Source organism: Macrobrachium rosenbergii, chromosome 48 (assembly GCF_040412425.1).
Source record: "Macrobrachium rosenbergii isolate ZJJX-2024 chromosome 48, ASM4041242v1, whole genome shotgun sequence".
NCBI lineage: Eukaryota > Metazoa > Arthropoda > Malacostraca > Decapoda > Palaemonidae > Macrobrachium > Macrobrachium rosenbergii.
Window position 1 is genome coordinate 75,119,235 of NC_089788.1, and position 26,867 is coordinate 75,146,101.

Consider the following 26,867-nt stretch of genomic DNA (forward strand, 5'->3'; position numbering starts at 1 on the left):
TGCAAAATCCTCCATAGAGCTTGAAGACAAAGTATATTTGCTTGTACATGGCAAGAGAATATTGGAAGATACCCTTAGTACTTTGAGCAGAACTTTAACGTCTGATAAAGTGACGGAACTGTTTGATGTTTCAAAGTTCATTGCATTGCATGATTGTAAAATGTGTTCCTGTCATAAAAAAAAAAAAGCTACCTAACAGACACTTAACATTGCTGCATGTTGACACTTGCATTGGTATGCAGCTGAACGAGAAGCAGACCTTGATGAATAACGTATTTTGCAAAAACCCTTTTTTTGGACGTGACTGGATTTTTATTTTGTACTTCTTTTATTCTGTACCAATCTGTTGCACTTTATTTGTAGGTTTTTTTTTTTTTTTTTTTTTTTTTTGACAGTTGCCGTAGAGCTTGCGTAGTAGTGTTGCTTGTCTTGTTGTTGCTTTGTTTTTTGTTTCGTAGTGTTTATTTAAAAGTAGAATGTGACCCATTAATATTAAACTGCTGTTAATTAATATAATTTCCCCCCAGAGTCAGATATTAGATAAAAAATTTTTTTTATAGATTTAGTCAATTACTGTGTGTGGCTATAGTCTTAACATGATTGCTAGTGATTGTGAATTTTTCCATAGGATTATTTAATTTCTTGTAGAATCTTTTAATTTTTGCTCTTTATTACTTATAGCATTCTTGCTCTAGAAAGAACTCGAGAACAAAAATGAAGCTTTAGTGTAGTTTCCAAGCTTACAATTACATATAGTAACACGTTTCAGAAATTGGAAATATTGCTTAACCTGCCAGGTTGCGTAATTTGGAATTGCACATCAGTATAGTGTACTCTTTGCAATCTGGATTATTTGCTGTCAATCAGATCCCCTTCCCACACACAATTTTCAGGAAAGGAGACACGAACTTGTTTACAGAAAGCATCAAAGGTTAAAAGTTTTCCAGATATTTAGTGTATAGAAGGTTGGCATCAAGAAATTGTGATCATCCTGGCCTCTTTTGGACACAAAGGAGATTTAGACATTTCTCTTAACAGTATCCATAAGCAGACAATGTTTTATAGTCCCTCAAACCTAAGACTTAAAATTTATACATAGGGAGGTTCCGTATAAAAAGGACTGAACCTTGATATTTTCCTCCAATTGTAATTTTTCAGTAAGGAATTTTATATATATATATATATATATATTTTTTTTTACATTATGCAAGTTAGCTGATGCATTTTTTACAAGCATGGTCGAGATCCCTGTTTTCGTACGAATACTCACACGAGTAATCTGTAGTTTACCTTTTAATCATAGAATGTAAAATTGTCTTGACAATTAGGTCATCTTTTTAGACATTCATAAAATAATCAGCTAAAGTTCCTCTTAATAGTTCTCCCCTTCCCATCTTAAAATCCGTTTCCTAATCGTTCAGCATTTGAGCCACATAATCCTTTATAACTGCAAGTATTTTTATGAAGATGATGTAAATATAGTTCGTGACACTGTCAGATTTGACAGAATCCACTGCCTTCACTTCCTTGACTGCTATGAAGGTCAGGTCTGCATTTTAAGGCGTCGCTCGTATGCACGAGAGTCCCTCCGTTACCTTTTGATTCATGAATTGGAACAAATGTTCTTCATCCTTTGTCTGCAGATTTTTGAAAGATGTTCAGCATTATCAGTTTTCTGATAGTTTTTGTAACAGCCAGTCTTTTGTGGGGAAATATGCTATATAGGAAGGTGTCATATTCTCTCACAGACCCCCGTACCGCTGCGGAAGGTATCCCTAGCTGAAAAGGACTCTTAATGACAAAAACTAAATGCTTAAACAAGACTGTAGTGCGTATTTTATAACATTTCTTCTACAGGTACAGGTAGTTATCGGCCTGAGATTGTCAGCTTCTGTGTAGTACTGTATTTTAACATTATTGCTACTCCTGTTATTAAAAATGTTCTTTTCCATTTTCATTTCTTCATATTCCTGTTTTATTTTTGTTGATTATTAGTTATTTTTCTTTGAAGCGCGCACAATAGTGTGATAGACTGCTTAAGAAATCATGCTGGGTAAGAGGTTGCGTGTGAGTGAGCGTTTGCGTGTGTGTGTGTTTGTGTGCGCGTACGTCTTAAGTGTCACAAAATCTGGCTCTCTTTGCACTGTACGCACTGATATAGCTGAATGTGAACATTTTTACCAAAGTCTTACAGCAACATTCATGTGTATCTACTGTATGCAAAATGTCTCAGAGTTGTGACCATAGTGAGATAGAAACGATCCGGAAAGAGGAAGAAAAAAAAAAGAGTGGGCTGTCGACGTATCTCTGCCTTTTTTATTTACGCTCTCTGACGAGCTGCAAGTGTTTTAAGATTCTAGATAAAGGTAGCAGTCGGAGTTTCGACAGTCGCACCATTTTTTTTCTTGCCCTGGATTCTCCCCCTTATTCTCTGTATCAGGTGGTTGGGATTTTGCATGGCAGAACGACAATCCGTAAATGTGTTTTCTCCATAACTATCGATGCTGGCTGTCCAGTTTGATCTTTTGACTCTTCTTTTTTGTTTGATGATATATATAGCATTTACACTTTTTTTTTTTTTTTTGAAGTAAAGTGAATTAAGCCTTGCTTTACTTTGACGAGTAACAGAGTCTTTTACACTCGTTACTGTCTACACATCATTATTGGAAAGAAAATTTGATTGGTTTTAACTGGAAACACTTTGCCATTTGTCATTTGTTACCATACAGCAGGAAATGAGTTTTCTAAAGAATAAAAGATAGTGACTTACTTACTATTTGTTCTTGAATTGTAAAAGTTTGGTTTTCTTTAGCGGCCATATTGTCACACCAGAAGTAATGGAATCCATAATTTTCACTGTGAATGTGCTGCTTGCGGAATTGTCTAAGACTCTCTCTTTTTTTCCAGTCAAAAAAAGTCCCGAAAAAGCCGAAAAAGGGGGAGAAGGATCTCGATGATCTGAAGCAAGAGTTGGAGCTCGATGAGCACAAAGTTCCCATTGAAGAACTCTTCCAGCGACTGACTGTCAATCCTGACACTGTGAGTATCGAGCAGGTTTAGTTTGCCACTTGTGTATTTGCAATTTTGCATTGTCAGTATTATTATTATTCAGCGGATAAACCTCAATTCATGTGGAACAAGCCCACAGGGACCATTGACTTGAAATTCAAAGCTTCCAAAAACTGAATTATATGTAGATAAACAGAGGTCTTGTCAGTAACCTGGTACAGTGCATGCTTTTTTATTTTGGGATGTTTCAGTCAATTTTTATGGTTGAAATAGACTTTTACTTCACTGGTAATTACTGTGTGACAGAGATTAGAAGGTTACCATACAGGTTACATATTTTTACTGTAATTATTCTGTGCATAAATGGTGGATTGTTACTTCATTTTCATGGGCATTTACTGTATGACAAAGATTGGAAGCTTACCATACACAGTATGTGTATACTGTACATATCTACAGCGTAATTACATCTGAAATGGCACATTGCAGGGATTGTCGCAAAATGAGGCCCGTAGAAGAATAGAACGAGACGGTCCAAACGCCCTCACCCCACCCAAACAAACTCCAGAATGGGTCAAGTTTTGTAAGAATCTGTTTGGTGGTTTCTCACTCCTCTTGTGGATTGGTGCCATCCTGTGTTTCATTGCCTATTCCATTGAAACTGCTGCTGAAGAAGAACCAAACAATGATAATGTAAGTGTTTTCATTACTCTGTTCAAATCTGGTCAAGTTTATTCATTTTAAATGTGACTGCATTATAGAACTGGGTGTCAGGAGCATTCTTAGTTTAGGAAAGCCAGAAAGGGGTCTTTGTGTGACTCAGAAAATTTCTAGCAGATTCATTTCAAGTTTTTAAAACTTTCTTAGTTTAAATTGATAAATTAATAGTTAATGAGGTCTTGATTGCAATGGGCACCTGCTGTGCTCAGAGCAGAACTTTTAAATCAGTGGTGGTTCTGCATATTAATGGAATTTCAGTAAATCAAGCGAGTTTTGCATCTGGCTCTTGAAGTAAAAGGGAGTTTGCAAATTTCCTTTGAATGCAGTTAAGGAAAATGGCTAAACCTAAACTTACAAGCATCTAAACAAGCTTTTAATTTTGCCACTTATCTGTAATTGTAGTGATAACTTAAAAACATCATATACAATATATTTAAAACTGTAATGGCTAAGTGATTAAGGTATTAAATCTGTTTAACTAAGCTTTTCATTTTAGGAATATGATACATTTTGTTTAAGACAATTATAAGACTAAGTTTGATATACCATTAATTTTATACTTGCTGCAGATAGAGTTTTTGCATCACACATTCAGTACCCAGCTGCTATTTAAGTTTCTAAAATAGGAAAAGTAATTACAGTCAGATTCAATCATTGTAACTTATGCAACGGTTTGGTTTAAATACTTTGATGAACTTAACAAAAGGGTTAGCATATTCCAACTTCCTTTCTGCTGCTTTCAAAGATCACCATTTGAGAGTCTAGTCCGAGAGATGTGCAAAAAATTCCTTAGATAGTAACTTTAGTTAACATGTTGCTGGGTGTAGGTATTTTAACCTCATGATACTGTTTAGAGGCAAGATGATGAAATTTTCTTGATATTTAGTAAAGGATATGGGAAATTTGGTTCCTTGCTGACTGATATTCACAGAAATTACAATAAGGCTAGCTTTCAGCGAAGAAATTTGATAGTACTGTTTAAAGCATGGAAGTTTGTCCATCACAAAGACGAGGAAAGTGAGGAAAAATTGCTCACATTTGTGTAGTAAGTATCAATAGGTTAATTATGAAAAGATTGCTTATCTTGACATTTCAAAGTGTATCTTTTGATTTTTTGTTTTAGGGTATATCTAACTTTGATGGGAAGTTAGGGGTAGTTGGCTTTTTGTTTCAACTTTTTTTTTTATACTTACCAAAGCAAGTGATGTTTGTGTTAATTTTTCTCATTCCCAAACAGCTATAAGATTTGTATTTCAATTTTTTTGGGAGGCAACATTTGATGAAAGGTGGAGATTTCACATCTGGAGCAACTGCTCGCATTTTGACTTTTACAGCTTCCATGTCAAGTGAAATACTACTAGAATTCTTTTTTTCCATTTTCAATTGACTTCAAATTCATCAGCTTCATGTGTGTACTCATACCCATACAGTACTTGTAAGCTTATATCTGTCCTTTTAAGGTGTACTTTTACAAGTTTTATCTCCCTAATGCAATGTTTGCAAAGTAATAAGTTGGTAGTTGCATTGCAGTAACCCTAGGTTTTTTACCATTTTCTTGCAACAGTGTAGGATCTGACCGTAAAATTTTCTCCTAGCTTCAAAAGTTCATAAATCAGAACCTAGTTTTGTGTGCTAGTGACTCTGAAAATAAGATAATGTATTTTCGAAGCCAATGAGTGTTTATTTTTGTAGTAGCTTTGTTCTTTCCAGTAGTCTAGAAAATAATCCATTAGTACTGTTTAGTGCAGCATGAAATCTTAGCTTTTTAATCACAGAAAGTAGATATTGCAAATTTAAGTGGTGCGACACAGTAGGTTCAGACACTTCTGTGAATGTTATACTGTGTGTATTCATTAGCTAAGACACACACTGAAAGTTCATTTTGAGAATGTGAGTTTAACATATGGTTGGCTGATGTTTTCCAGCTGTACCTAGGAATAGTGCTGACGACTGTGGTGATAATCACGGGCATCTTCTCCTACTATCAGGAGGCTAAGTCCTCTGCTATCATGGATTCATTTAAGAATTTGGTACCTCAGGTAACTTGCATTGAGATTTAGACGAGAAATACCTAGAGAAAATTAGTTAAGGCATAACGGAAGCAAAGGTTGACCCGTAGAGTTCAAAGGCCCCCGTGCGAGTGGGGAAAGTTTTATGATCCGTTCTGTGGTCACTGCCACGAGGTAAGGAAGCATTAGCTTTGGACCGACTAAAATGAAAACTAGACATGGACCAATAATAAACCTACAGCGTTGTTGTACAGTCAAATCTGGGTCACAGATTCATCACCAAATTGGGTTGTGTAGAAATTGATAAGAGGTAAGGGTAGTGCGCTGGCTACTATAGTTAGACAACTAGTAGAGTAGCTATAGATGTTGAATCAGATGTCTGCCATTGCTAGATGTTACAAGAACAAGTATTGCAGTTGACAAAAAGCCTTTGACTGCTCTTGACCGGCATAAGCAACAGTACTTGCCACCACTGTTCTTTGCCATGCTGTTCGGTAGTTAAGGGGTTCAAGTAGTCACATGCATTTTGTCAGTATCAACATTACATTTCCACATGTCATTGTAGCTTTGTGTTTGTCAGTTCACAAGCCTCATCTATGGCAGAGTTAATTTTTGTTTTTTCTCAACAGTGAAGAAGATGTTTTCACCCGTTTGCTTTTTACCCGTTTTGGTTTACTTGAGTTTGCAAACTGTACAATTTTTCACCTGCTTCATTTACTGTATACATAGCATTGCCAGAGACCGCCTATCACCACTATGCCGAGATAGAGATCGTACTGGACAATTGCGCAGCTCAGGTTGCATAAAATTTCAGGTGTATGTGTAGGAGTACCCATATATAGTAGGCTGCCCACTAATAACCCAAGTTTGTTTACAGTTATACCTGGGCATTGTGCTCACAGCTGTGGTCATCATCACTGGCATCTTCTCATACTATCAAGAAAGCAAGAGTTCACGAATTATGGAGTCCTTTAAGAACATGGTTCCTCAGGTGATGCCTAAAGCAGTTTTTTTTTTTTTTTAATCCTCTCTCTCTTATCAGTAAGGTGTTTTAAAGACCAACCTCCTTTCACCTAGTCTTCCTACTCGTTGGTTACCTCTAGCTGTTAGAGTTTCATTGCTTTCACTTTTTTAACTGGTGTTCTTTACTCTTGCTGTGAACTCATACTTACCCCTGTTCATTGGCAAACATTTTAGTCATTCAGCTACTCTTGCATGCACCATTACGTTTAAGTGCTTTTGTGATTGTACGTTGTTTCTTGCGTGCGCAGAAGTAAAGTACCAGGAAACTTGGAACAATCTTGACCCAGAGTTCCAAAAGATGAGAATTTCTTGTCTGAAATTTATAAAGCCTGGTTGAATCGCTCAATGAACATTCACTAAATGACATGCATATTGCTCTTAAGATGTGCAGGTTGCTTTAGTGAGAAGCTTTGCTAACAAGGCCTAAAGAATTGTGATTTCCAATGAAAAGCGGTGTTGGTAAGTATGGTGGTCGTAAGTTTAATAATTAGAGCAGACAAGGATTCGTGGCTGCAGATACAAGGATAGAAAACAGATTGCATTTTAGTAAATGGTTCCTTTATATACATGAGTAAAGTGCTCTTGTTAACAAACACTTTTTTGACAGATTTTTCCTGTATTGAGCCATGTATTCCAAGTCAGTGTGTAGCTTTGCATGATACCTATACTATCACATTCTGTAGTTTCTCTTGCAAGAGTATTCTGGTCTTGGGTAATCAGGGTTACGATGTAAGCCTTAGTGAGTTTGGTACTAGTATTGCAGTAGTTTGTGTTTTGAGTCTATTCTTATCACCATATATGAAACTATCCATATTTGCATCTTCCAATACCTGAAGTTTTTAATTTGTCAGATTATTTAGTATGTATTGCAATAAAGATTGATGATTTGATGATTTTCTTGTTGTTGAAACCTGAAATATTATTGAATTTGGGGTACAGTGTTTGATGTTTATTCCATGTGTCTTATTACCACTTTGACCTTCCCCAAACAGTATGCTATTGTGCTTCGTGAAGGTGAAAAGCAGAATGTCCAGGCTGAAGACCTGTGTATAGGAGACATTGTCGAAGTGAAATTTGGTGACCGTATCCCTGCTGACATCAGAGTTATTGAATCCAGGGGTTTCAAGGTGAGTTGATATCATTGTTATTAATCCATGAGGTGTGGTTATACCACCCAGTAATGGTAATCTAGAGGGTGCCTTGTGCTATGGAGTTATTTTGTGAGAAATATAAATGCAATTGTGCTCTCCTGAGAAATTACTAAATAAACTGTGTGCCTAACAGGTCGACAACTCTTCACTCACCGGAGAGTCCGAACCCCAGACTCGATCCCCAGAATTCACTTCAGAGAATCCCCTCGAAACCAGGAACCTTGCTTTCTTCTCCACTAATGCTGTTGAGGGTAGGTATTGTCTCTTCAGAGTTAAAATTGAACTTATGGCTGCTGCAGTTTGAATTGGCAGTTTTACTAGTTTTTGAATCCTTCGCTAATAGTGATTTTCCTACCCCAGGAACTGCAAAGGGCATAGTCATCAACATTGGCGACAACACTGTGATGGGACGTATTGCCGGTTTGGCTTCAGGTTTGGAAACTGGCGAGACCCCAATTGCCAAGGAAATTAACCATTTCATCCACATCATTACTGGAGTAGCTGTATTTTTGGGTGTTACTTTCTTCATCATTGCCTTCATCCTCGGTAATTATTTTTTCAAGGCATTAAGACCAGTTATATCATTTCTAAGATCTTGAGTGACTAAAGTACATGAGAAGCATGTTAAGAAATAATTGAGAAATAATACTGTAATGAATGCACATAGTCAACAACGTATGTCGATAAAGTTTAATTATCTTTTGTTCACTGATCGATGACTGTTCTCTGCAGGTTACCATTGGTTAGATGCCGTCGTCTTCTTGATTGGTATCATTGTGGCTAATGTACCAGAGGGTCTGTTGGCTACTGTCACTGTATGTCTGACATTGACTGCTAAGCGTATGGCTGCCAAGAACTGCCTTGTGAAGAACTTGGAAGCTGTAGAAACCTTGGGTTCAACATCCACCATCTGCTCTGATAAGACTGGAACACTAACACAAAACCGTATGACTGTTGCTCACATGTGGTTTGACAATACCATTATTGAGGCAGATACCTCTGAAGATCAGTCTGGTTGCCAGTACGACAAGACATCAGAAGGCTGGAAAACTCTCTCCAGAATCGCTGCTCTGTGTAACAGGGCTGAATTCAAAACAGGCCAAGACGAAGTTCCCATCCTGAAGCGTGAAGTCAATGGTGATGCCTCTGAAGCTGCTTTGTTGAAATGTGTTGAATTGGCTTGCGGTGACGTTAAGGGCTGGCGCGCACGAAACAAGAAGGTATGCGAGATTCCCTTCAATTCCACCAACAAATACCAAGTATCTATTCACGAAACTGAAGACAAGAACGACCCACGATACCTCCTCGTCATGAAGGGAGCTCCTGAGAGAATATTGGAAAGATGTACAACCATTTTCATAAACGGCCAAGAAAAAGAACTGGATGAAGAAATGAAGGAAGCTTTCAACAATGCTTACCTTGAATTGGGAGGTCTTGGTGAGCGTGTACTTGGATTTTGTGATTACTGCCTGCCCTCCGACAAATATCCCCTTGGCTATCCCTTTGATGCCGACAACGCAAACTTCCCCGTTCATGGGCTCCGATTTGTAGGTTTGATGTCTATGATTGATCCTCCCAGAGCTGCTGTACCTGATGCTGTAGCCAAGTGCCGATCTGCTGGTATTAAGGTTATCATGGTGACTGGTGATCATCCTATCACTGCCAAAGCTATTGCCAAGTCTGTAGGTATCATTTCAGAAGGAAATGAAACTGTTGAAGATATTGCTCAAAGATTGAACATCCCCATTAAGGAAGTCGACCCCAGGGAAGCAAAGGCCGCTGTCGTTCACGGTTCCGAACTCCGTGACATGACCTCCGAACAGTTGGATGATGTCCTCCTCCACCACACTGAAATTGTATTTGCTCGTACTTCCCCACAACAGAAACTGATCATTGTAGAAGGTTGCCAGCGAATGGGTGCCATTGTGGCTGTGACTGGTGATGGTGTAAATGATTCTCCTGCTCTGAAGAAGGCCGATATTGGTGAGTCGTGTATAGATTTGTACGCAAGTCATTCAGCCGTAGAATTGAACTCTTTCATGGATCTAAGTACATTTGTGAAAATGCCATCTTTCAGCAGTTTGTGTTGCAGTCTTTACAGTGCCGCGGTTTCCTTGTTGCAGGTGTTGCTATGGGTATTGCTGGTTCTGACGTGTCCAAACAAGCTGCTGACATGATTCTGCTGGACGACAACTTCGCCTCCATTGTCACTGGTGTGGAAGAGGGTAGGCTGATTTTCGACAACCTGAAGAAGAGTATTGCTTACACTCTGACCTCCAACATCCCTGAGATCTCCCCCTTCTTGTTCTTCATGATTGCCTCTGTTCCATTGCCCCTGGGAACTGTGACTATTCTCTGCATTGATTTGGGTACTGACATGGTAAGTCCTTTTAGTTTCCATCTCTAGCTTATTTTTTTTTTTTTTTTTTTTGTAAAGCAAGGTCACTCTCAAAGCACAAATATTTTGTGCTTTTTGTAAGATAATCTCATCAATATATGATAGTAAATAAGGCTTTCTTAATACCTCCATTTAAAAAGAATACAAGTTAAAAAAAAGAAAAAAAGTGATGTACCTCTGGTGATGCATGCCCAAGCCTACATATTTCATAGTATTTTCTAAGAGACTAACCTTTTGTATTTTACTTGAGATCCCAGCCATATCTCTGGCCTATGAAATGGCTGAGAATGACATTATGAAGAGGCGCCCACGAAATCCTATGTATGATAAATTGGTCAATGAAAGGTACATTGAAAGGAAGTAATTAGTTGTTGAATTAGTTAAAGAAATTAGTAATCTTGAGGTAAACGTATTCAAGCTAGGAAAGTAATTGTTGTTTCAAGTTTTTCTGAGGCAGGTAGTCTTAAGCTGCTGCCTATGTTGTCAATAGAAGTATGTTAAATTTAGGTAAATTTTAGCTTGATTTATCAGTATATCTGCTGTAGTTTTTCACTTGAATAATCAATAGAGTTTGGGCTATTAAGTATGCTATTATAGAGGTTGACTAGAATATTATCTTCATCCTTTGTAGATCCCGGCCATATCTCTGGCTTATGAACAAGCTGAGAGTGATATCATGAAACGATATCCAAGAAATCCATTCAAAGACAAATTAGTCAACGAAAGGTAAACTGTCTCCGCTAGAAAGAAACAATGTTTCGATCAGGTTCTTTCATCAGCTTTTGCAACTTGGAGATTTTTTTTTTCCTCCCTCATTACTAGTTTTCATTCGCACGCAAAATTGTCTTCATGATACGAGATTCGAATTGGCATAAAAAAAAATGGCTCTTCTCTTAACTAACAGGAAGTTTTTGGCAGGACGAGTTGTGCATGTGCGATGATCAAATTCGCCATTTGGAGATTGACCGGAAGTCTCTTAAGGCTTTCTGTTTTTTTATGATACTATACTGGACTGTACCAGGACCTACAGCCTGATCTTCTCTTGATTGCTTTTTTGAAACTAAGCTGATTTGAGATATGGCAATTTCAGATCTATACAAGATCAAACTTTTTTTTTGTCTCTACTTTGATACTTAATTCATTCGCTAAACTGCAACTTTTGAGGAATGAGATTTTGCCTCCTATAAACTTATATCCCTTACATATTGAACGCTAGTTAGGAAGATATTTTTTTCCTCAAGCCCAGAAACTGGAATTGAATGATACAGATACAGCCTTTTTTCCTCACTTTTCGAATACAAAATGCATCTGTAAGTTTTCAAAGGTTCTAAGAGCCCTCTTACGATAAGTGGTTTTCTTTTTACTTACTGTTTACACATTTTTTTTTTTTTAGGTGGGAACATATTCTTAAATAAAACTACTGTACCATCACTTAAGCACCAAAAAGATAATTTTTTCTAACTTCAGCAATATCTTTACACATGCTTGTCAATTCTGAATTCTTCATGGCCTTTATTTTTTCAACTGCTCACACCTGAACAGTACCATTTAACACGCGAGAGTTAATACTTTTCTCAGTAGATTTAGTATCTATCACAGAGAATAAAACTTTTGTGGATTTTAGCTGACGGTCACCATGTAAGTTAAGACTGCTATTTTTCCCTTCCATTTTTTTTTTTTTCCAACTAGTGCCAGTAAGTCATTGTTTCCATTTCTCTTCATTTTGTCTCTTCAATCATAACCTTTTATTACAGTGATGAAAGCCAGTTCAACAGAAATGACTTTTCCTGTCTCAGTACTTGTGTATCCACTTGTAAATTGGATGCAGTTGCAGTGATAAAGCTTAATGTACTTGAAAGAGTTCTGAGAATTAGTTTCAAGCTGGCATTTATTTGCCAGTTTGAAGCAAAATTTTCAGAATATAGTCAGTTATGTACTTGAAAGAATTCTGAGAATTAGTTTCAAGCTGGCATTTTATTTGCCAGTTTGAAGCAAAATTTTCAGAATATAGTCAGTTCATTCAATATAGTGTTAATTTTTTTTTTACCACTTGCCTCTATTTTAGGTAAACACATGTTTTACACTCTTCTACTAAGGCTGTCTGTTTGGCTAGTCTAAGGTGTAGACTAATATGACATCATATTCCATCTCCATCCATCATGCCGAGTTATCATAATTTGATTGTACTCCTAAGCCCTTCACTTATGCAAGGGAAATCATCTGGTCCTGACATATTGCACCCCAAGATTCATCTTGCCACTGCAGGCTGAGTGTGTAGAAGCTGCTGACTCTCAGCCGTTCAAATCGCACAACTTTAGCCGTATTCATTAAAGGTGCCAAGTTTGACGGGTCGTGATCACGAGGTGTTAAGTCACAGGTTCAGTGGGGTCAGGTCACACAAATACCGTTTCGTAACCTCAGGGGCGTAGTATCAAGTCGAGTTCAGTGTGCGTGATTCCGAGGAGCTTGGCACTCTTGATCAAGACCGGCCTTCGTGTGTTTTACCTGCCGTGCATGCCATAACAATCATCACTTTAGTGTTGTGCCTCCAGAGTTCACCCCTTGTGTATCTGATATCTTATCTGTCTTTCTTGTCTGCCTCTTGTCCTGTGCTGGCCATGACAGGTCCCAGCCATTTCTCTTGCCTATGAAGCAGCTGAATCAGACATTATGAAGCGTCAACCCCGCAATCCGTTCACCGACAAGCTTGTGAACGAGAGGTAATGTGTGCAGGTTTTCTCTCTTCATGAATCTGAGAATCCTTTTATAGTCCCCTTTTCCCCACCTGAATCTACCACCCCTACTATTCTCCCACCCCGTATTGCCAAATTCCCATCAGCTGCATAGGTATATATTTACTGAAGATGAGAAAAAACCTCCTGCATGAATGAAAGGACATTTTTTCCAGTTAGAATGGAAATATTTGACATACTTTTTTTTTTTTTATCAAGCTAGTGCTGTGCTTTATTGCAACGCAGTTCTCATGAGCAGTATTTTTGAGTGCTCTTCAGTAAGAAGCACAGCTAGCTAATTTTAAATGACTTGACACGAGACTTGATGCTACAGAGATCGTTTTCATTTTCTTCGCACAAGAAGAAGAGTTAGCTTCCTAGTCACATTCTCTTCATCAAGTTTCTTGTTCTCTGTGTAAATTTCTCTTTCAAGATCACCCTTGAAATCAGCACGATGTTCAGATATGCTTTAGTATGAGACGACCTGTCACCAGACATTCAGCAAGGCTTGCATGTGCCCAGCAGGACAGAGCAGAAAATTATATATAAAAACCTTAGTTTGGTTGCATAGTATCTCTTTTGTTTCTTAGTTTTTCAGGTAAAAATGTGGGCTGAAGCATCCCTAGAATGATTTTATGTATCCTTTGATGAGGTTTTTTGTTGACAGTTTTAATGCCTGCGTATATTTTAGTTTAATGTTTATGTTGGCCATGACAGGTCCCTGCCATTTCACTTGCATATGAAGAAGCTGAATCTGACATTATGAAGCGCCAGCCTAGAAATCCATTCACCGACAAGCTTGTGAATGAGAGGTAATGTTCTCGTAACCGTAAAACCAGCTGCAGCTTGAACTTTTAACTTGATCACTAACAACTTCGTAATTGCTATTTCTTCAAAACACAATTTGTGTGGGTTTTTTGGTGAGGGTGATTGCTTTGAGGTAACACAAAAAAAAAAAAAAAATAATACTCTAATAATGGTGGTGGTTTCTACCCCGCTGAAGAGTGCTGGCATGTTTTTTTTTTTTTCTCACTTTTAGTTTTATTTTTATGGTTTTGTTTTGAGTTTTCCTTGTAATTAAGCAAGCAGTAAGAGAATCATCATTGTTAAGAAACACATCCAATTCTGAATGGTTATCACATTCACTACAATGCAATGAAATGCAAATGATTCAGGTATGCTGGAAAAAGGCATCAAAGCATTAAAGATGCTAATTCACTTTTTTTTCACTTTCATTTGTGTTCTTTTTGTTTTTTAATTTTTTGTGATAGGCACTTGTTGCATGCTGTAATAGGTGAGTGTTGTGTTGTGGGGAGTGCATGATCAGTGTTATTCTTTTTCCTTGTAAAAACCTTTTCCTAAAGTCAGTGGTGCTTTAAGTGTCCAGTGCTTGACAGACCTGTCGTTGGGATGTTTGTCAAATGACTATTCATTCAGCATCTGCGGCCCAGAAGTGGGTCTCAATTGCAACCATGCATTGTAGAAATTATCAATAGACAGAATGAAATCATGATCCACGGCTCAAGCTGTTAATGCTTCCTCTTGAGATGGCCTGTACTATTTAGGAAGCAGTGTTTGTGTTTGTCCTGTTTGAACATGATTGTAGGTACAAGTAGATGGCGCTTCTAGCACGTGATAATGCTATGCGAATTACCCATCTACATTGACACACTGGCCAGTGGTTTTTACTCAGGATGAGGTTGTCAGGAGTGAGGGCCTTCTTGATAGGGATCATAAAAAAGGGGACCATAGGTCATTTGTGCAAGTCCAAAAATTGTGCCTCTCCTGCCTAGCCCTCTACCCTGAGCCACTGTGCATGGTGTGTGGTCCACCCATATCACCGACCAGTCAAGGGCCAGCTGACTACTTTTCGTTCATCGCCATCCATCTATAAGGACCGTATTCTTGGATGACTGGGAGCCACGCTAATGATACGTAAATTTTTACACAAATGTGCAGGTCCCCGCCATTTCCCTGGCCTATGAGGCTGCTGAAGCGGATATTATGAAGAGGCAGCCACGAGACCCGTGGCACGACAAGCTTGTGAACTACAGGTGAGGAAGTTCTATCAGCCTTTTCCCAGAGGGGCTCTGCAATGCATTTCTACCATTGCAAGTCTCTGCTCCCTTGTTGCTGCTGTTTGCAAAATTAGGAATGTTTATTGGGTGTTGCAGACAACAACTGTCCTTGCAGTGGACACACCATATATGTCTCCCATAAAATCCAGGAAAATGTTTGTTTCTTGTGTTGGCAAACAAGTGTACCAGTATATAATGCACCGACATTGTTACAGTATAAAACAACCTTACTCGTGGAATGCCATCTCTTCGTTCTTCTTGTCATTGACATTTAATTGCAGTCTGCAGCAGTAAAGGCAGAAGTACTCTTATTACGTGTTTGTTGGACAACAAATGCACCCATAGCAGTGCACATACACACCCACCCTTCACTATGCGGATAGATGGGAGGTTTTACCTTTTGTTTTGTAACCAGTGTGCTCTTTCTGTTGAGTTTTGGCAGGTAGGAAATGTTATTCCAAACACTAGGTTATTCCATATCAAAGCAGTAAGTTAGTTTTTGAGATTTTAGTAAGAGGGGAGATGACACACTCATAGGCTTTTGTTCCATTTGTAAATGAGATACCTCCTGCACCATGTCTGGAAGTTGACTGGGATCCATGTCTAGATGTTTAATGGTGACATTGCCTGCCCCCTTGCTCTAATCCCCGTCTCTCAACCTCTGTTTTAATAGATGGTTAAAGAGGTATTTTTCCTTTTGTGTTCTTTCTTTTATTTGTACAGTCTCTTACAAAGTTTATGCATGAATCCTCGAGTGCATGGTTTGTTTGTCAAAAGGTGTCAAATAATTATATTAGTGTTCTGTTTACGTGTACAGTATCTGCCGTTTATATTACCTGTATACATAACTCCGGCGCGCACACACTAACACTAGATTATGATAATGTAAGTACTGTACTGACATTGCTTCTGATGGCGAACCTTGATGGTCTAAGCTTCTTGAGCAGTGGTAAGGTTTTTGTTTTCTACTAACTCAACAATTTGAAAAGGCTTCTAGCTGACTCCTTTGTAAATTGCCCCATCCAATTTCTGAAAGTTTGGATTGATTGCTCTCTGTATGTTGCTGTAGATGAAGCTTTTTGAATCTTATACGAAAATTTTCTACTTTGCTTGTATGTCTAATGCTCTTTATTCATTAGCGAGACTGAGATTGATTTCCATTTCTGTGTATCCAGTTTACGAGCATTGACTTGAGCATCTATTAGGAATTACAGTATTTTGTTTGGAGAGGGGTGCAAATATTGTAGTCAAATTGATACGTTTTAAAATAGATTCCTATAAAATCAGGTTACTAAAAAGTACTCAAATAAATGAAAGTAATATGCTGCATAAGAAACGTTAATTTGTAATGTGTTAATGGAATCGAGCCGCTCTGTAGGTACGTTGAAGTTTGCTAACTGTGTTCTTGTTCACTCCCTCCTTCCCTGAAAAACAGGCTTATCTCCATGGCCTATGGTCAGATTGGTATGATCCAAGCCTTAGCAGGATTCTACGCTTACTTTGTGATCATGGCTGAGAACGGATTCCTTCCACCAAAACTCTTCGGTCTGCGTGAATCCTGGGATTCCAAGGCCATCAACGATCTGGAAGATCATTATCACCAGGAATGGGTGAGTTTTATTTGTATTTTGTTTAACAAAACTTGGAAAAACGGATATGAAATTTAAAAAATACTTTACTCATCGTAATCATATTTGTGTAAGCTGAAAGCCAAGCTTTTATGCAGAGTTCTGTAGAAAATATGGATGGATGGAGTAAAATCCAATTGTATTAACTAGTAAAATACAAGTGTGCAAAATTATAGAGTCAAAATCAGTTACAGTACTACATAATTGATGCTGCATATGTACACCATAATAGTGTCCAATTCATTGCAAAAAGATAGAAGCTATCCTGTCAAAAGTGTCCCCATTGTAGCAGAAATTTCAGCAAAAGCATAATTGTGCTTGTAAAAAAAAAAGCTCGCAGATGATTTAGGGTGGAGATAGCCTGAAATGTTGCACACAACCCATAGGTTAAAGGGCCGACAGTGTCAAAACAATTTCAAAATTCTAGTTCCTTAGGTTTTATACACATGCATTCTCTAGGTGTTTGTTGCCAGATGTGTGTAAAAAACATCTTGGTTAAATGTCAGGGTAAACTACTTTTTATTTTAAAAGGATGAGAATAGCACATCATTATGATTTTGACATCTTATGAATTCCACAAACTTCAAAAGTGATGTGGGAATTTGTAAATAGAATTAAAATTAGTTGTTATATTTGATGTTTGAAAAGCATATTGTCAGTTGTGGGTTGCTTTTATCTTGGCAAAATTTTGAATATCAAAAATGGAACTTCCTTGATCACTATGTTTTGATACAAGTGCAGTTTGTGTACTCTATTTGGTAAGGTTTTGTTGAAAGGTTTCGCTACTTTAGGATAATAACAATGTCTCTTCCTCTTCAGACCTACCATGACCGCAAGGTTCTCGAATACACCTGCCACACTGCTTTCTTCATTTCTATTGTGATTGTGCAGTGGGCCGATTTGATCATTTGCAAGACCCGTCGTAATTCTATAGTACACCAGGGAATGAAGTGAGTATATTAGTTTACCGTGTACAATAAGTTGACTTATCATTGCTTCGTAGTGTACAGTAATTTACGTACGCAATAGAACTGAATTCATTAATCTGTGTTCATGAGTATGAGGTTAGTTTTTCTGTGGCCAAGAGATCTTATGGTAATGGTATGTTGTATATTGAACTAAATGTGAACCGTTTTACAGGAACATGGTACTGAACTTTGGATTAGTGTTTGAGACAACCCTGGCTGCCTTCCTTTCTTACACCCCTGGAATGGACAAAGGTCTTCGTATGTACCCTCTCAAGTAAGTGTATCAGAGTTGTATTTTGCTTTCCTGTTACTATGTTCTAGTTATTTTACTCCTTTTGAAGTTTACAGCACTTTGCTTGAAAATTGGATGAATTTGAGATTTCAAAGGGTCTATAGTTTTTTAATATTGACTTGTGCCTTGCCCTTCAGATTCTACTGGTGGCTGCCTGCCCTTCCATTCTCTTTGTTGATCTTTGTCTATGATGAGTGCCGTCGTTTCATCCTGCGTAGGAATCCAGGAGGATGGATTGAAATGGAAACATACTATTAAGAAAAGAGAGTTATTAAAGTGGCCATATTATCTGGCATCGTGTCGGCTTAGTCGGCATGAGTTGCTTTTCCTCGTGTTCATAAAAAGGATGTTTGATATATATATATATATATATGAGAAACTTACTAAACTAAGCCAACTCTAGTAAGGCTGTTGAAATTTCTACAAAGATGATTTATTTAATGTACATTTGATAAGGAAATTAATTCAGCTGTTAATATTGATATAATTTTATAAGGAAGTAGTGTACTGTATATGAAAGACTTCAAAAAAAAATAAGTAAAAGATGTGACCGTTAGCGGCTTTGAAGGCGCTACCAGTGGCGCCTTCTTGAGTTTTAAAAGGAAGAAAAGTTTTCAGTAAATATTCCAATGAGGAATTATAGCAAGGAATTTATTTAGTAATGGAGAGCGTCGGCAACCATATGCCGTGCTCTTCAACGCTATTCCAGTATTTAGGTGTTATTTACTGAAGGTTTTAGTGTCATTATGGTTGTTTCTGATTTTCCCATTGTTATATATAAGATTTTCAGTGAATAACAGCCAAATATATGTACAGAATAATCCTGGTGAAAGGATACCTTAAAGACAAAAAAAAAAAAAAATTCTGGCACTTCAAGACTGCACCAAAACTAACATGAAATGAGGTTTCAGGACCGTGTATAAAACTCTTTGTCCAGGCTGCTTGTGTGAGAAAGCACAGATCACAGGTCTTCTTCAGAAGGGGAATTCAGCTTCTCACCAGAAAATCATACATACTGTACTACTGGCTTGTAACATAATAATAAATATTCAACTTGGAAAATTGAGTTCTTTAGTATTTTGGTGAAATATTGTTATTCAATGGTTTTGCTTTCTTACACAAGTGGCCCTGGTTAAGTTTGTCTCATCTGTTAAAATTGTGTAAATTTTAGTGCACACAATACAGTAATTAGAAGTGTGATGGCTGCAGTTTTGCAGCCACAACCAAGTGTAAAATATTGTGTAGATAGTGTGTAGAGCCCCAATCTTTATGAGACGACCTAGTTTGCAAGACTATTTTCAGGATTAATCATAATCATTATTCTATTCAGGAGTTGTTACAGCTGTACTGCTCAAACCTTCTTATCCACGTTCGTTGGTTCATGTTGATATGCTTAGGTTTTATTTTATGTTCTCCTTCATTGGATATGTGTATTAACAACACTTGGCAATGTGCGTTAAATTCAGAGGATAATACATTTTAACCTACAAGTTACTGTCATTTAATTTTATCCCTTTTTACTATTTTTCTTTACCAGACTTTATGCTTTGTTTACAGTCTTTTCTCAAAATAAGATATACATTATTGGGTCCGTAACATTCCACACTAAAGTACGTACGAGCTTTGCACACTCAATTTGCTTTTGTTTTAGAAGCCGGTCATTGGTAGAGGTAGTTTTTTTCATCTAGTTCATAGGTATTCTCCAGACTTTATGCTTTGTACCTTGAGAGTGAAGCAGCAGCAGCAGCCCAATTAGAAGAGAGTGCATGAACTAGCAAGAGTAAAGAGTGCATGTCTTGCATTATGTAATTATGGCCATTTTTTTCTTTGTTAACCAGAGAGCATTCATCATCATCACAAAATGGAGCATTCTACCTCTGTAGTTCCTGCTCAGCTTATATAATAATAATATACTAAGTCTGTTTCTTGTGGACTTAGATTTTGGTGTAAACAAATTTTGTTATGAATAGATGGATTTAGTGGTTGAAATAATAATGCCTGCTTGTCTCAGAATTTTATTCAACTGAATAAATAATAATATTCAATTGGAGCAAAACTTGATTTATGTTGACAACAAAAGATGTTGCATTTTAGCTACCAAGTGTAGAGAGAATCTTGTTGTTTTAGATTTTAAATGATTTGACTATTGTATGTGGACAGTTGGAGATGATTTGGAAATTTATGACAAGCTAGGAACCAATGCCTTGGCATTGACCAGCTGCTAACACTGGTTTCGTTTCTCAGACCTAACTGGTGTGGTTTCATGTTTGTCATCTAAAGCTTCGTACTAAAGCTAAATAGCTATGGGTTGGCCTTTGTACATAGGAAATACAGATATCATAATAATTAATAGTAAGTAATAATAAATATCAAGGCAATTATACTATAATCTTGTTATGAAACAGCACTGTCACTTTGTTTTTCGTATTGGGTGCGGGGGAGGGGATGTTCCCGGCAAAACAAAAGTAGTTCTAAAAGCATTACGAGTACAGCACTGTGTGGGTGCTCCTACGTTTTGAGTTCTTTCCTTGGGAAACACCACTACAATAAATAATGAATAAAACTTGTTGAGCTCTAGGTTGACTCCCCATATCTGATTCCATGTTCATGAAACAAAAAAAAATTTGAGAAATGGTCACAATATTTTAATTTACTAATTTCAAGGTTTTGGATCCACTCAAAAGTGCTGGGTTCAACAATAAAGTGTTTAAAAATTTTTACAGTTTTCTTAAACCTGCTAGTTACCGCTTGAGTTTTTTTGACAAGTTGGCCCTACCTGGGACTGAACTGTAGCCAAGTAAGCAAGTTTTATAGCTTACTTGCCATTTTGATATTCTACAGATTTTTGTCCAATTTTTACTAGAAATGCAGTTTTTTGTAGAATACTAGTCATTAACAGTAGTACTGTTGTAGCCAGTACTTTAGTTGCAAATACTGTAGCAGTAGAGAAATCTTGCAATTATCAGTATTAATTTTTGAGCTGTGCACTGGGGTCTTCTGGAAGTTATCAACATTGATTATAATTTGGACAAGAACTACTCTTATGGTGTGGCTGAACTAGAGATAATGAAAGTATTCCCAATAACAACTTGAAAGTATTCCCAATAATAACTTGACAATTTGTAGCTCAGTTTGTAAAACTGTGTTATTTACTTTTGCTGAATAGTTTTACTCTACAGGATAAGATTAATGGCAGTTTAACTACCTGTAATGATAAAATATTTCAGGTATATAATGGTTACAGGAACTACATAAAATGTATATAAGACTAACAGTATCTTTCAAGATCACTGACATGTGTGCATAGATTACCAAATAAAGTTGTAGCTAGATGACTCAAATGTATGTTCGGTCAATTTAAAGTGAAATTGCATGGAAACAGCTGTATACAGTACTCTACTTACCAGAGGTAGTACTTCTAATAAGCTCAAAGTATAAAATGGAAAAGACGTCCCACCCACAATCTGGACAAAGAAAAGTAGAGGTGGTTTCATTAATCATTTTTTCCATTCGGCATTTGACAGGTGATCACGCATGCTCTAATTCCAAAATGCTGAACAAATTGAGGCCCCATGACTAGTCTATAATCAAAATATTAAAATATAAACTATTAAACTACAAATTTGTTTCTTGTAGATGATCATGTTAGAGTAAGAAATGGGTTTTAAATTTCTGTATTTTATAAAGAAAATGCTAACTATGGAGTGGTTAGCCCTATTTTATCATGAAAATAATGCAAACTTAAAATTACCTTTACCACAAAACCTCCCAAATTGAGTAGGTGAGTTATGAGAGTACAGCAAATTAATTTGTATATAAATAGTTTACAGTAACAGGAGCAAAGTACACTGAATAATACTTTTTAATATAAACTGTCAGAAAGCAAATGAGCTCAGTTAAAGGATCAAAACTTTAGGAAACTAATGAGGTGAACATATTGTATATCTTATATAAATTTACATAAACAGCTAACCTTAGTAAACTGAAACAATTGAGAACAAAAATGGATAATTTCTTATTAATAAATAGTTATTCAACAGAGAATTAAAGTAATAATAGTTAACAGAAAAATGGAAGTTACATACATTCTCAGCTAGTCGCCCACTCAAGGTTTGAACTTAAAAAGAAGAGCTACTTCCACTCCAAGCCCACACCATTTCCAGTATAGAAGAGCATTTACCTAAAATTAAAATAAGTAAACCAGGAGCTTAATTATCAAGACACCATTCATCTCAAGATCTTAGTAACAGGGACAAAAAAGTTCTGTAACTAGTCGCTCTTGCCTGTATGGTTAGGCTCCATTCCATCAACATTAATAAGGGGAAATGTGTCCCAATAAGAATCTCTCAAATGTAGGGTTGTGTTTTAAGCAAATGCAATACCACACCAACCCTCATCAGCCTCTATCAGTGTATATTGTGTCTCGATATATTACTGAACGTCCCTACGTCATACATGCTCATTGAGCAATCCAGGATTGAAAAAAAAGGATGACGTATAATACACAGACACTAATGAATCTGTTACTTGCCATTATTCATGTCAAATCCAGGAAAAGTTGTCAGCAATTCCTCCATCTTGCAGTACAACGAGGCTATTTGTCATAGCCGAGAGCTGTCGGCTCAGATGATGAGTCAGGGAGAGGAACTTCCTTCGGACAATGACAGACTAGTAGAGGCTCTTAGTCTGATGTCGAAAGTAGAGGAGAATGAGGAAATAGTCTAAAATCCTCTAACATTCACATTTTCTGTACAGTCACGGATATGTACAATATTCTTCGTAAAATTGATGGTACACTGCAGTGTCTTGAAACCTAGTGAAGATGGTCAACGGTGCTTAATTTTCTAAGACCCAGGGGGAAATTTCACTTTTCCTAGAAGCCTTACGTTCTGCTATGCAATCAGTCACCCTTGCATACAATTAGGATAGATTCCACCATGCAAATCATAAATAAAATAAGGTATACCAAATTCTTCTTAAAAATTAGGGACATGTTCCAATACATCATATTTGAACCTCATTTCCTTTTAGCAATTTTCTTTTACCTCAAAATGAACTGCAAAAACAAAGTATTTCATGAAATGACAAAATATAGGGAGGAAAATTTTCAACCCTTCAGTATTCCATGTCCAATTCAAGCAAAGTTGTGAGCAACTCTCCCTACTTGGGAGGCATTCAGGATGTTTGCAACACTTCAAACAATTGACTACAATCACTCGGTATAGTAGTCCACTCTTGAAAATTACGACGAGTGTTCAGAATTCATTTGAAGATTCCCAACATAATCAATCATACGAAGTCTTAGCAGATGGCTCAGTTATTACTGTAAGACACTATCACTGCTCAATACTAACAGAAGCTGAGGTCAGCACAAGTCCCAAGTTGTTGGGCAAAAGGACTTAGCATTCTCTCAGTGGCAATTCAATAATTCCTCTTTAGTGTTATTCTCTATGGTGCAGATGTCAGTTGCATCAGTTCTTCCTCAGTGAATGGCTCACAGTGATTCCAAAGTAGTTTGGCAACATTCTCTTTATTGATCTCTGTAAATATAGTTCCTATATTACTTCCTGATAATCCTGTAACTACTATCATCAAGGAAAAAGACTAAGCTCTTCATTACATGCCCCAGACAGTATACCATGAAGATCAAGATGAAACATTGACCCATAGGTTGGCAAAACTCCCAAATGATGGGTTCGAAACATATCAAACCATGCAACTATGGTTGATGGTGGTTGTCATACAAGACTTTGAACTGGACTTCCAAATAACCTTTGCATGAAGCTGCTCCATGGTAAATATATCCCTTCAGGCTGCTATGATTACAAGTGATAAATCTACATACAGTATGCACAGGCTTCAGTTTTTCCCTCAGTGCTGGAAATGACACAAGAACAAATGGTCCCCAGCAGCCTTAAACTACAGAGCAGTCTTCTTTCCTCTGGCGCCAACGAAACTCTTGTGAACATCCCTTTTCTAAAAACCTGCCTTGCTTTGCACTGTAACCACCATCACAAATCCATTACTTCAGGATCTGAAAGTTCTCCAACCAGCCATCCATGCCTAGACCCTACACTACATGAAATCTTGGCCTCCCACATTTGAGTCTTGGTTTTGGTCGACATAGGCAAGGGTTTTACCATTACCAATTAAGTGGATATGCTGGCCTGCCTCCTTTTTGTTACTTTGACCCAGACGCGTGGGATCTTGTACAACTAAAGATGACGTGTTCTGACCCACTGGAAGAGCAGTTTCCTTCCTCTGAAGGACCATATGTACTGTATTATTGATTGTGCAAGTACATGTACCTTGGAGATACTGATGTCCGTCACTTGAAGAGCCAAACTATGTATCTTCTAAGGTTTGGTACCATTGCCATACACACTTGTGTTGTGTTGCTATTGGGAAACATTGGTTTAAGACATCTCAAACACTGAAATAAAATTAATTACCTGTACACTTGTTCACTTCAAAAATCACAACATAGCTAGTATTTATTCACTTGAAGATTCATAGAACATTTGATTGTCCAAAGCTGCTGCAAACAGCTCACCATGACACTGAAAATGATTCAACGTATAGTTTGAAAGCACACAAAGTACAAAGTTTATGGCAAATTTGTTTGCACCAAATAGAAATTTAATTAACTAATCTCAAGGAACAAACTTCTACTGGCAAAAGAATACATCAGATGATCATATGGGCAGGGTTGACAGTGCTAACTCAATTACATTCAAAGTAACCTAGTACTGTATCAAAGATTCACATCTTTGGACGGAGGTTGCATATTTCAAGGTAAAAAGTGGCAGTTTTGCATGAAATGCTAAACACAGTAAATCATTGAAATTTATATCTAATTGGGATATTTAAAATAATAAAAAATTAATCCCAAAAGATTCAACAACTGAGGTAATATGAATTTTATTTTTACCGACACTTTATGTAAAAAATGCTGGTCTCAGCAGACACCAAGAATACCAAGCAAAATGAACTCTACCTCAAAGTAATCCAACATCACTTTTGAAAGATAGATCATATCCTTACTCAAAATTCTCAGCTTAAGTACTACCAGCAATATTACACTAAATCATCCATTTACCATAAATGTTTTACAAGAAGATGGATTGGGTAAAGAATAAAGTGATATAAAATGAAAGCAAATAATAAAAAATACAGGGTTGAGCCTTAGCAAACATTTCAGGGAGAGGAGGAATCAGTAATGAAGGGAAGGAAATGGAAAACAAAGAGTTAATGAGCACCTGAATGATGCAAGAGTTACTGGTAAGATTCCTTTGAGGTTGATGAGTAAGAAGGTGCGATGAGGTGACTGGATTACAAATTAGATGGCATGGCGCAGTGAAAATCTGGCTCAGTGGCTGACCCTGGTATGTATGGTATATCTAGATGAAGGAAAGGTTCTCAGGCGAGTATGACCATCACCTAACAGCATACCAGGGAAGTGGAAGTGCAAGGAAGAATTTTGGTTTGGATAGCACAACAGATGATTGGTTAGATAGGAGAACAGTGTTTGTTTAGCCAAGTAAGAGGGTTACGTATCATGTGTTCAATGTGAAACAGTTAAGAGACAGATTTGAGAGTCATGCACTTGTAGATTTTAACGCTCACTGGAGACATGCCCTAAGGCCCAGGGAGACATCAGCAAGGTGAAGTTTACCACTTTTGTTGCTATCATCATAAGCTGTAACAAAATTCGGCATAACTGTTGCCAAGTTCTTTCTTCTACGAATAGAAACCCCTTTCTTGCCTTGATAAGGACTGGCTGGGGTTCCATGGAGAGACCAGAGATAAAGTTGATCACTGAGGGACCAGGGTTCTGTTGTAATAGCTTGGGTATTTGTACGAAAGAGGAAAGTTCTTTACCACATCTTCACAAATCTTTCTCTTTTCTGGGCACGGAGCTAATTAGACAAGAATGTGGATGCTGAGTGGTCTAGCCTGGAAGGGATCTATGGGCCACCTTGAGGCATTCTCTCAAAATTCTCCACTGTGCAGATAAAAAGGACCCCAGATCAGAACTTGGTCTTGAAGAACTTCTTATGGTGATGACATGAAGGACCTTTTTATTCTAATGGAAGGGTTTTTCACCAACGCATCAGAGAGAGAAGAGGAGACCTCTTCTTTGCTTTCGACCAGGGAAGATCACAGGAGGCAGGGAATAAATATGAGGTGGATAGGATGTCATCAACACTGGACAGAATTTGCTCAAGCAATGAAAGATGGGGGAATGGAATGCAGATCTTTTATCCAATCAATATATATATATATATGTCCCTGATTTCTTACTAAACACTTTTCACTTGAATCAAGCTTTCCTCATTTTATTGACCACTTTTTTATAACTACATAATTATCACACACTAAGTTTCATAGGGATACAAAATTAATGCAAAAGAGGAATTCCTACACATTGTCACAATAAAGATAATTTTCATAATCTCAATAACAACATATATCAATATACATTTACAACATGTTAGTTATAAATATATCCACACGCAATTACAACATGTCAGTTATACAAAGACCCAGGAAGTAATGGAGGAATATTTTTAATTTGTCTTTCAAAACAAAATACTCTCTCTTAGAATGTGCAGTACATTTTGAAAAAGGGTGGTTAACAGTTTCGCCAAGAAGTAAATCAACATTTCTTTTTACTTTGCTAACCTTTGTTTATTTAAGGAGTTGATAAAAATTAAATTTCCACTGACCACATGCCATCAAATGGCATTCTAGTACTCTAGCATAAATCAGACATCAAGGCAACCCTATACAGCACAGTATCTGACTTATGAAGGTAAGTAAGCCATTTACCAAAAATGATGTCAATAAAAATTCATG

The 26,867-nt window shown here is 37.2% G+C and overlaps 1 protein-coding gene across 14 annotated transcripts in view; it reads left to right on the forward strand.

Moving 5' to 3' along the window:
- The window catches only part of Atpalpha (sodium/potassium-transporting ATPase subunit alpha), a 390,394-nt gene extending 369,670 nt beyond the window's left edge, over nt 1–20,724 (forward strand). For 5 of the 14 annotated variants that reach the window (XM_067092188.1, XM_067092189.1, XM_067092190.1 and 2 more), the window contains 13 exons: nt 2,908–3,039; nt 3,499–3,702; nt 6,616–6,729; nt 7,754–7,888; nt 8,046–8,163; nt 8,273–8,458; nt 8,645–9,895; nt 10,036–10,292; nt 13,760–13,854; nt 16,556–16,730; nt 17,568–17,698; nt 17,889–17,990; nt 18,146–20,724. In XM_067092188.1, the coding sequence (XP_066948289.1) occupies nt 2,908–3,039; nt 3,499–3,702; nt 6,616–6,729; nt 7,754–7,888; nt 8,046–8,163; nt 8,273–8,458; nt 8,645–9,895; nt 10,036–10,292; nt 13,760–13,854; nt 16,556–16,730; nt 17,568–17,698; nt 17,889–17,990; nt 18,146–18,266 (3,021 nt within the window). In that variant the 3' untranslated portion in view covers nt 18,267–20,724. Of the gene's footprint in view, nt 1–2,907; nt 3,040–3,498; nt 3,703–6,615; nt 6,730–7,753; nt 7,889–8,045; nt 8,164–8,272; nt 8,459–8,644; nt 9,896–10,035; nt 10,293–10,560; nt 10,656–10,941; nt 11,037–12,935; nt 13,031–13,759; nt 13,855–15,001; nt 15,097–16,555; nt 16,731–17,567; nt 17,699–17,888; nt 17,991–18,145 lie in introns of all 14 variants that reach the window. The other 9 variants (XM_067092192.1, XM_067092182.1, XM_067092196.1 and 6 more) reach the window with 4 other exon arrangements.
- The last annotated feature ends 6,143 nt before the right edge of the window (nt 20,725–26,867 follow it).